We start from the raw sequence: 11,578 nt of genomic DNA, 5'->3' as shown, positions 1-11,578 counted from the left end.
CTCTCTGCTACGATATAGAAAAAAAATAACATTCATTATCAAAACCAAAAGGAGTGATTTCTGCTTCTGCTTCCTGACGGGGGAGTCATCATTCTGCAGTACGGCAGCTCTGTAGGAAGTGTTGAGATGACTTAGGGACTGACATTACAGGCGTTTACCAGCAAGAGTTATTCATGGGAGGGGGATACTTGGAAAAATGTCTTCCAGGATCCTTAAGAATAGTGGGATAACAGGTTTTTTCTTTTACGTAGAGCCCCCTTTTGCTATCAAAACTTTTTAAAAAGTACAGGGGAAGTACTCAAGGGAATTCCCACAAGACCTCCTCTTCCTCCTCCTCCATGAAGCATAATAACTGCAGCAGCACAGTCAGCACTCACTGATCATCAGAGCTCAATGTAACCCACACTCACTCCTTCTATACAAACTACAGAGGCTCCTAAAGGCCTTCTGGCGGAGAGCTTCAACTTTTAAAAGTTCTCCTTTGGAATATCCCCTCCTTTTTTTGTGGATTAACCCTTGGTGTGGACTTTGTACAAGATGTCTATCAGCGATGGTAGCACAGACCCCCTGTTAGCTAGATTTAAAGTTCTGGAAGAGACTGTGGATAAACTACACAAGGAAAACAAGTCTCTGAAGACGAAGCTGCAGAGTTACAATACCCTGAGCACCTTCTACCACGAAGCCAGGCAACAGAACAAGAACCTAAACAAGCAGCTGGCGGAGAAGGAGCTCATCATCCAGCAGCTGACGGACAGGCAGAAAACGCATACAGCTGCTGCGGAACATCACGCCGAGCCTCCTCGATCATTGATCAATTGTCTAATGGAAGAGCTGAACAGAATCAGGAACGAACACATCGAAACAGAGAGGATTTATCTGGAGAAAATGGAAGACCTCAATCAGGTAAAACATGTATCCATTTGTAGACAAGCTTTTTTTATTCTATTATTTAGACTTTTATACATTTATTATTCTGTTATTTGGACTTTTATACTGTTAGTTGGACTTTTATACTTTTCTTATACTATTAGTTGGATTTTTATTCCATTTTATACTGTGTTTTGGACTTTTATACTTTTTTTTATACTGTTATTTTGACTTTTATACTTTTTTTATACTGTTATTTTGACTTTTATACTTTTTTATACTATTATTTGGACTTTTCTACATTTATTATTCTGTTGGTTTGACTTTTGTACTGTTAGTTGGACTTTTATAATTTTTTTATACTATTAATTGGATTTTTTATTCCTTTTTATACTGTCTTTTGGACTTTTATACTGTTATTTGGACTTTTATAGTTTTTTATACTGTTTAGACTTTTGTATTTTTTTATACTATTATTTAGACTTTTATACTTTTTTATACTGTCATTAGAACTTTTAAAATTTATTACACTATTATTTGAACTTTTAAATCTTTTTTATACTGCTATTTAGACTTTTAGACTCTTTACACTATCATTTGGAATTTTATTCTTTTTTTATACTACTATTTTGAATTTTAGACTTTTTTTTTATACTGTTTTGTGGACTTCTATACTTTTTATGTGTCTCTTGCTAAGTAATAAAAGACTTGACATGTCTCTTACACTTTCAGTGTGCAGAGGACTTTGTTACACCAAGGCTGAGATGTTCTGCAGCAGCTGCAGATTTACTTAGGAAGAGATGATCTTTTACAAACAGTTTAAAATGCCTTATGTTACTCCAGAACGTCTTGTGTTGGCCCCTTGCACAATACTCTGGAATGCACCCTCCTAAATTATATTTCAATTCCTTGAATATTTGGATTGCTGTAGAGATTTCGGAAAAGTATCTGACTCCAGCTTTCTCTATGTATACTTATTTATTTAGGGTTTTTATGCAGATCCTCGTTTAGAAAATCTAAAACTTTCGCGTGCCTTGTGAAATAAGTGTCATTACTTCTCAGGAGGCTCCTCCCTAATGTTTACTTCTTAGGCCATGGCAATTCCAATATAAAGGAAAACGCCTTTATGTTTGCTTGCTGGTTACTGTAGAGCTGAACTACCCGTCAGATTCCAGTTCTACGTGAACTTTGAGGCCCTGAGGTTTATTCTGTACCTTGCAAAAACTGGAGAGGCCTGCGTTACGTAACACTGTCTGGTTAGGTAATCCTTAATCTATAGACCTTCAACTTCACTAAAGGAAAAATATAGTTGATGAGTCCAGTGCAATCTAAAAAAAATGGAAAAAAATGAGTAGAAACCAGTTTGCACTGGTATCTGTTGACTTAGCAACAAGCATAAACAGGCTCAACGTGATGCACTGAAATGCAAAGATAACAGAGTATTCATCTGTCATCGAAGAAGTTGACCATGATGTTCCAAATTTGTATTATTTTTTTCTTGGAATTAAATCATTTGGTTAATAATGGATAATTATTCATATGAAAGCCCCCAAAAAAGTCAACCAAGATGTCTTCTAATGTAACCTAGTTGACTTGAGAACTATTCCATACATTTGGTTTTCTTCTGAGCTGATATCATAAGCCAACCGGTACCAGCTAAGTGTTTCTTGCCGAATAAAGTCTCAAATTTACCAATTGAATTATTTCAGGAGAATCAAAAACTTCAAGCGCAGTTGGAGGAGAGAGACAACGAGGTAGAGAAGGTATCCAGTTGGCCTCAGCAGGAGAAAGATATGGAGTTCCTCCGACTTCAAAGATCCCTTGCCGAGAAAGAGAGAGTCCAGGCTACTAGTGAAGTCTTGTGTCGATCCCTTTCTGATGAAAGCCACCAGCTTCGACGTAAACTTGCTGCCACAGCAGAGATGTGCCAACATCTTGTCAAGTGTCTCGAGGAAACCCGTCAAAAGGACAAGATTGTTTCAGAAGAACGTCTCAGACAGGTTTGTATTGGGTTATCTGCTTTTGGGTCGAATGGGTGGTGGGTTGCATTGGGCATTGCTAGAAAAGTGTGAATCTCTGAAAAGTACCACCATAACATTTGGAAGACAACAAGATTTTGCTTATTATTGGTGCTCAAAACTCTTTGATATGAGATGTAGAAAGTTGGCCTTCAGATGCCACCAAAATTATTGAAGGCCATTAATAAGAGTTCTCCATCTCTAGAAGGTAGAAAGAAAGGTCTTCGGAGAAGGTGTTATGTAGATCTGAAGGACATATCTTTTGGTGGCTCCTTTTCTAACAATTTGAGGAGAGAACTCTAGTTATCGGCTCCTTCTTTTCTCAGTTGCACATTGACTCAACCTCGATTGAGCTTTCCATCAAACCGCAACCACCACAAGTGAATTATATCAAACCAAGACAAGACAATGTCATGGTATGACTTTTAGTAAATGTTAAAATCTCCATTTTTGATTAACCTTTTTTACCTTGTATGGTCTTATACAGATACAGAATAAAGGGAATGATAATGACGCCTCCTTAAGAAAGTTACAGGAAGCAAACCAGCGATTAAAACAGAAAGTAGTACATGTAAGTATATGTAAATATTGAGATATTTTTGTAAGACACTTCCCCTTTTTAGTTTACTGGAATACCCTGATATTTACTTTCATTAAAGGGGCACATCATTTACGACATTAGATTCATCGGGTACTTTTGGGTGACTGAAATCAGTCCTATGTGTAGTAATTGTTACGAAGAGTCTTACGTATTTTACAGTAAGATTTAGTCTATGTGACAGCTCTAGTTAAAATTATCAGCTCCTTTGTTCATCGGCCATATTTGATGTAAGCTGCAGAAACACAACATATTGAGGGGTTGTATCTTATCCTACACTAATACAAGGATCTACAAGTTTAGATATCTGCTTGTAGTTCACATCCTAATCATATCCTGATTACCTTTTCCAGGTTGAAGACTTGAATGCCAAATGGCAGAAGTATGATGCCAGCAGGGAGGACTATGTCAAAGGTCTACACCAGCAACTAAAGGAGCTAAAGAGCCATCCCGAGCCTCTAAAGGCTCCACAAACATCACACAAGAACCCAGATCATTTACAGAAGGAGATCTCCAGGCTCAACCGGTTGTTAGAAGACAAATTGAAGGAACAAGCCAAACTACAGCAAGAAGCTGCTGAAATGGTGCGCGCCAGGATTGCTGACCAGGAGAGAATCCAAATGCTTGAGCAACAGGTATTGAGAAAAGCACCATTGACTCTAGCCATTGGTATCCCATTGTGAGAGAACAGAATCCATTTTGTTCTTATAGTTTCCATCTTGTCGTATAACTAATGATGTGATAGGGTTCAGCTAACACTGATGGGAGGGGAAGTTTCACATTTCTATTCACGCCCCTTTGTGACCCTATATAAACTGGTCACATGTACTAATAAAGAAGAATTCTTTGAGTACACCATACTAAGCTGTGTGCGCTGTATTGATTTCCCGAGCACTTGTAAAACAAATCTTATTAATTTAGAGTTCAAGAGGCCTAGGAGTGGATTTCACTCACACCGTATTTATCATAACATTTCTTATTGTTTGTTTTCTTTGCATTGATCCATTAATAATTCCAAAATTGTGTTCTTATTGCAGTTACTTGTTTATAAAGATGACTTCACGTCAGAACGAGCAGATCGGGAAAGAGCACAAAATAGAATCCAAGAGCTGGTAGAAGAAATCTCTGCTTTACAGCGACAGGGGAGACAACAGGTAAGACATTTTGAGCTAAATGAGACCGATATTACAAATATAATATCTAATTAAAGAGGTTGTCCATTTTGACAAACTTCTTAAAATTAGAATCTATATAAAGGGGATGTCAATTTTGATAAAATTATAATGGTGGCCAATATAAGTTGACTGCATCATATCTTATCCCAGGGACTCTCAGGGATCACTGATAATGGGCACAATAACCTTTTAGCAAGGGAGATGTTTTCCTGCAGTGCCTCCACAGGGGAAATGAAGTATTACAGGGAGATTACCTGTCCTATAGTTTTAATATGTATGCTACATGTTTTGGTTAACATGTGGAGAGGATAAGTCTTGTTGGACATTGCTATTCCGGATGTTTTGGTTAACATTGGAGCGAATATGTCTCGTTGGACACTGTTACTCCGGTATATTTTGGTTAACATTGGAGGGAATAAGTCTTGTTGGACGTTTTTACTCCAGGATGTTTTGGTTAACATGTGGAGAGAATACGTCACATTGGACACATTTTTACTCGGGGATATTTTGGTTAACATTGGAGAAAATAAAGGGTACTTTACACGCTGCAATATCGGTACCGATATCGCTAGCGAGCGTACCCGCCCCCGTCGGTTGTGCGTCATGGGCAAATCGCTGCCCATGGCGCACAACATCGCTTACACCCATCACATGGACTTACCTTCCCTGCGACGTTGCTCTGGCCGGTAATCCGCCTACTTTCTAAGGGGGCGGTTTGTGCGGCATCTCAGTGACTTCACAATGCAGCCGTCCAATAGCAGAGGAGGGGCAGAGATGAGCAGGTGGAACATGCCGCCCACCTCCTTCCGTCCTTCCTCATTGCCGGTGGACGCAGGTAAGGAGATGTTTCTCGTTCCTGCGGTGTCACACATAGAGATGTGTGCTGCCGCAGGAACAACGAACAACATCGTACCTGCAGCAGCAACGTTATTTGGAAAAGGAGCGACGTGTCAATGAGCAACGATTTTTCACGTTTTTGCGCTCATTGATCGTCGCTCCTTGGTGTCACACGCTGCGATGTCGCTAACGGCGCCGGATGTGCGTCACTAACAACGTGACCCCGACGATATATCGATAGCGATGTTGCAACGTGTAAAGCACCCTTAAGTCTCCTTGGACACTGTTACTCCGAGATGTTTTGGTTAACATTAGACAGAAAAAGTCTCGTTGGACATTGTTACTCCGGGATGTTTTGGTTAACATGTGGAGAGAATAAGTCTCATTGGACATCGTTATTAACAATCTTACTTATTTTTTTTCACAGAATGACAGAGACTCTGCTGGTAAACAGAACAAAGCCAATATTAAGAAAAACGTGGGTGACGCCCAGCTCGGCCTGAATATAGGTCCTGCAGAAAACAGAATACAAGAACGCCAAAGAAGTCCCAGCTCTGAACCAAGAGGGCAAGACGAGCTCCAGTGTCCTCGGTGTCTCAGGGTCTTCCAGGACAGACTAGGAGAACACTTTTTGGAACATATCTCTGAATGCTGTCAGTGACTGTGACTTTTAAATTTACAGATATAACCACTACATGACATACTTATGTCAATAATGCTGCTAATTTCCTTGGTTTAACCGCCAAGTAATTTGCCTAGGATTGGTTTTAAGGATGGGATCAGTCTAAGTAGAACTGGTGACAGAATCTTATCACCTTTAGTCTATTGCACTGCCTGTTAATTTACTTTTATGGGACTGGCATAAGAAAATTTCAGAGATTTCAGACTGACACATGATCGGCCTGGAAGAGTAATTCGGACTTGAGAAGGACTAGTAGGTGCTATGGGTACGGCCAAATCCATAGCTGTGGTGAATTGGCCTGGCAATGTGACTTGTGAAATGGGTTATATTGACGATGTTGATGTTTACGTAATTAAATATGGGACAACAAGAAGGGAAAAAGGTCCAAGAACCTTTCTGGGAGAAAATATTGGTGTGACCAATGAGATGTCCAACTTACTCCTTTTAGCCTATGGCACCATATCATAGGCTGCCATTATAGTCCACTGCAGTCTAACCATGCAGGAACTTGCTTGGATTGGGACTTGATTAGGATCAGTAGGCCTTTTGGGTACGGCCATATCTATAGAGTTTACCGTGACATGTAATTGGCTTGGGAGTATGACTCGTGAAATGGGTTATATTGATGATGTAGATGTTTACATGATTAAATATGAGACAACAAGATGGGAAAAAGGTCCAAGAACCTTTCCGGAAGAAAATGTTGGTGGGACCAATGAGATGTCCAACTTACTCCTTTTTAGCCTACGGCACCATATCATGGGCTGCCATTATAATACATCATAGGCTAACCATACAGGAACGTGCTCGGATAGAGAATTGAGAAGGAGCAGTAGGCCCTTGGTACGACCATCTCCATAGCTGTGGGGAATAGTTTATCGTGACATGTAATTGACCTGGGAATGTGACTCGAGAAAATGGGTTATATTGATAATGTAGATGTTTACATGATTAAATATGGGATGACAAGATGGGAAAAAGGTCCAAGAACCTTTCTTGGAGAAAATGTTGGTGTGACCAATGAGATGTCCAACGTACTCCTTTTAGCCTACGGCACCATATTATGGGCTGCCACTATAATACATCGTAGACTAACTATGCAGGAACTTACTGGGATCATACTCATTTTTTTTTGCAGTTGTGTGTGTGGTTTACAAAATTTTTTTTGTGATTGGGTTGTTGCCCAATATGTATTTTCTAGTAGAGTATCATATGTTATAGTGCTAATTAGGATCTTACTGTACGCCTCTATAGAGACACTTTGTTACTTGGTAGTTTCTCATCATGACACGCATACATAGAGCAATTTATGGTGAAAAAAATTATGCGTAAATGGATTTCCATCCATAAATGTGACTTTTATAGGAAATCGAAATCGGGTTTACAATGGGACGACGCAGTGTTTATCTCAATGCACTTAGACAGACGTTACAGAATAATATAGGAAATGTTGCCAAATGTCGGCCATCTATACCTATATATTAACCAGAAAGGCCATGGTCATCAAGACCAGAGCTTTACTCTAATAAATCGTTAAACAGTGATTGTTTATTTTGAAGTCATAGAAGTGTGGCACAAACCACATAACAATTTCTTATGCCCTTAAAAGCTGGTGAAAGAAATGGATGAAATTAACTCTGCTGCTAAGGGGTCTAAGACCCTCATTTATCAATATTGGGTTAGAATGACTTATTCGCCAGTTCATCTGATGTCTAGAAATCGAAAAATATATATTTTTTTAACTTAAACCAATAGAAATTTATTTTTATATCGACCTGCACTGAATATTTCCCTATTTATATTTATTTTGTTTACTGTAAAATTTGTATATTTTCCTTGTAATTTATTTATTTCTGAACCTGATTCAAAATCTTATTTTTGTAATAAAATTCTTGTAACACTAATATTGTGGGAGAGTTACTTGTTTCTTTGTAGTCGTTCAGTAGTTTATTTGCATATATTTTTAAGTTGTGATTAATAATAATTTTATATATTATTACTAATACAAAAGATGGATATAAACTGACGACTTAAATTTTCCCTCTCCACGTATTGATTTATCATACCAAACACGGGGCAACATAATTCCTTGCACATCTTGTCCTTAGTGAGATTTTCAAAGCAAGAGTGCTAACCACTAAACCACCATCACTGGACGTGAGAAGCAGTGAATATTCATTCTCTTTAATAGCAGCACACGTGATTGATCAGCAGCTGCAGGAAATCGGTTGCTGGGTGATCATGTATGCTGCTGTTAAAGAGAATGAATATTCACTGCTCCCCACACCCATAATAGCACCCACTTCTCAGCACCAGCTTCAGTGCAAAGAGATGTGCGGAATTATGAGCGAGGAGAGCAGTGAATAGTCATTCTCTTTAATAGCAGCACCCGTGATCAACCAACAGCTTCAGGAAGCCAATAGCAGGGTGATCACGTATGATGCCATTAAAGAGAATGAATATTCACTGCTCCCCACGCCCATAATCCCACCCAACTCTCAGCCCCAGCTTCAATGCCAAGAGGTGGGCACAGGATTATGGGCATGGAGAACAGTGAATAGGCATCTTCTTAAACAGCTGCATATGTGTTCACCCCAGCGCCGGCTCCTGCCTCCTGTAATGCTGCCGCAGCAGCCAGCGAGTGGCCCACACCTGGCAGCGGCCCAGCTGGCCAGTTCGGCCCTGACCATCAGTATTTTGTCACGAATCACATTTTCAGAGAGAGATTTACCAATAAAGTTAACCTTTTCCTTATCTTCTTAACCACAAATCTACCTTCTGTCACATTGTCTTCTTTTCACACCAAACACATTCTTTCGCCAACATGTTACGTTTTATTTCTTTGTCTCTGACCGTTCCTATATATCAAGAATCTTTTGCAACCAGTGCTTGATATTGGGCTTGTATGTAGGAGGGCAATCTCAGGATGACCCTATATACCCCCCAACATGCTGGCCTCCATGTGTGTAGCTATCAGTAGCATCTTACCAGTAAAGAGGAAACATCAGGACTTATGGTTCTTACCAATTGAGAGACAATTGACGTAAACTCCCAGACGAGAACATGCTCATGATGGAGGCAGAACATGGAGCCTAATTCTGGGTGGTGCCATTAAGTGCTGAGAAGCTATGCAGTACTTCTTGATATCAAACATGAGGTTAGAGTATGAACACAAGAGTCATGGACGGAGATGGAGTGGAAAATTAACATTAAGCCCTTCTGTTCTGAGTGGAAGAACTTGGCACCGAAATGGGAACCCCATCTTCTATGACCACCTAAAAATTCTTATACGCTCAACCTTGTGTGTCCTAAAGAAGTCTAAAAATGTCTAATATCCCTGTACCCATCCATCTGACCCCATCCCGCTTCCCTCCCTCACTGATTCCGTCATGGTTTATTCAAGACCTAAATCTGGGTTCTGTTTAAAAACTCAAAAAATGAGCACCAACCAAAATCTGCATATTTGGGCACAAAATCAGGGACTAAAACATGTCATAGGAAGCATCTGGAATATCCAAGGTCATATAGTCATGATTGTCACAAGACAGTGAGCTCATTATAACCTCCAACATTTACAGTAAGGCATGAATGAAAATATCATTAGACTCTGGCCTCATCTGCTTCCTTTTGAACCTTCAGTTTCCCAGACCTGTGCTTAGAGATGTCTTGTCGGTCAGTCTAATATTCTTGCTCAGTGACACATCTACTTCTGATCTATTATCTGATATATAAACTTTTGTAAACTTTGTCTTCTTATCTGTTGATTTTTGATATAAGAACTGTAAGTGGTTTCGGTGAACGTCACCCTAGAGATAAATCGGTAATAAATCTAAACTTACTAAAGAGAACAGGATGAGTTATTTCCAGAGGTGGGTCCCGCTGACTAATTGTTCTGCCCTATGTTTGACCTCCATGAATTGAGGTGCCGGCATATGCGGTGCCTCTGCTCTTTGGTTTAGGAGTCCAAAATACGTTCAAGAGTATTTGCTCAGCTATATTTGGAATTCTCTTAGGAATGAATGGAAAGAGTAAGTACATCGACTGCCCCTTCTCCACTCACTAGTGGACTTTATGCCAGAATGGGAGATCGGGAGATCCCTGTTCTGGAGATAAGAGGTGATCCTAGAGCACATATGTGAAACGTTGGCCTGTGGGTCAAATTTAGAACACATGCCAACTTTGGAGGACTATGTGGGGTCCATTATTCTGTATGGAGGACTATGTGGGGCCATTATTCTGTATGGAGGACTATGTGGGACCCATTATTCTGTATGGAGGACTATGGTGAGCCCATTATTCTGTATGGAGGGCTATGTGGGGCCCACTATTCTGTATGGAGGACTATGTGGGGCCCATTATTCTGTATGGAGGACTATGTGGGGCACATTATTCTGTATGGAGGACTATGTGGAGTCCATTATTCTGAATGGAGGGCTATGTGGGCCCAGTATTCTGTATGGAGGACTATGTGGGGCCCACTATTCTGTATGGAGGGCTATGTGGGGCCTATTATTCTGTATGGAGGGCTATGTGGTGCCCATTATTCTGTATGGAGGGCTATGTGGGGCCCATTATTCTGTATGGAGGGCTATGTGGTGCCCATTATTCTATATGGAGGGCTATGTGGGGCCCATTATTCTGTATGGAGGGCTATGTGGGGCCCATTATTCTGTATGGAGGGCTATGTGGTGCCCATTATTCTATATGGAGGACTGTGTGGGCCCATTATTCTGAATGGAGGACTATGTGGGGCCCATTATTCTGTATGGAGGACTATGTGGGTCCCACTATTCTGTATGGAGGGCTATGTGGGTCCATTATTCTGTATTGAGGACTATGTGGGGCCCATTATTCTGTATAGAGGACTATGTGGGGCCCATTATTATGTATAGAGGACTATTTGGGGCCCATTATTCTGTATGGATGACTAGGTGAGGCCCATTATTCTGTATGGAGGGCTATGTGGGGCATATTATTCTGTATGGAGGGCTATGTGGGGCCCATTATTCTGTATGGAGCGCTATGTGGGGCCCATTATTCTGTGTGGAGGGCTATGTGGGTCCATTATTCTGTATGGAGGACTATGTGGGGCCCATTATTCTGTATAGAAGACTATGTGGGGCCCATTATTCTGTATAGAGGACTATTTGGGGCCCATTATTTTGTATGGATGACTAGGTGGGGCCCATTATTCTGTATGGAGCGCTATGTGGGGCCCATTATTCTGTGTGGAGGGCTACCTGGTGCCCATTATTCTGTATGGATGACTAGGTGGGGCCCATTATTCTGTATGGAGGGCTATGTGGGGCCCATTATTCTGTATAGAGGACTATGTGGGGCACATTATACTTTATAGAGGGCGGGCGGCACGTTGGCTCAGTGGTTAGCACTGCAGTCTTGC

General features: G+C 40.5%; 1 protein-coding gene across 1 annotated transcript; it reads left to right on the top strand.

The window, feature by feature from the left end:
• The first annotated feature begins 352 nt into the window (after nt 1–352).
• On the top strand, nt 353–8,081 carry TNIP2 (TNFAIP3 interacting protein 2). Its single transcript, XM_075346819.1, has 6 exons — nt 353–903; nt 2,577–2,867; nt 3,373–3,456; nt 3,837–4,118; nt 4,521–4,637; nt 5,923–8,081. Exons 1-6 carry the CDS (start codon nt 538–540, stop codon nt 6,154–6,156), a joined length of 1,374 nt encoding a protein of 457 aa, XP_075202934.1. The 5' UTR covers nt 353–537; the 3' UTR covers nt 6,157–8,081.
• Nucleotides 8,082–11,578: the final 3,497 nt, after the last annotated feature.

Source organism: Anomaloglossus baeobatrachus, chromosome 1, assembly GCF_048569485.1.
Source record: "Anomaloglossus baeobatrachus isolate aAnoBae1 chromosome 1, aAnoBae1.hap1, whole genome shotgun sequence".
NCBI lineage: Eukaryota > Metazoa > Chordata > Amphibia > Anura > Aromobatidae > Anomaloglossus > Anomaloglossus baeobatrachus.
Note: the sequence above shows the minus strand (reverse complement) of the source record. Positions and strands in the feature narration are given on the sequence as shown.

Excerpts from the sequence above, each read along its gene's own strand:
- TNIP2 (XM_075346819.1), top strand. The coding sequence starts at position 538 with ATGTCTATCAGCGATGGTAGCACAGACCCCCTGTTAGCTAGATTTAAA. Across the intron at positions 904-2,576 it reads AAATGGAAGACCTCAATCAG|GAGAATCAAAAACTTCAAGC; the intron begins GTAAAACATGTA and ends GAATTATTTCAG. Across the intron at positions 4,119-4,520 it reads TCCAAATGCTTGAGCAACAG|TTACTTGTTTATAAAGATGA; the intron begins GTATTGAGAAAA and ends TTCTTATTGCAG.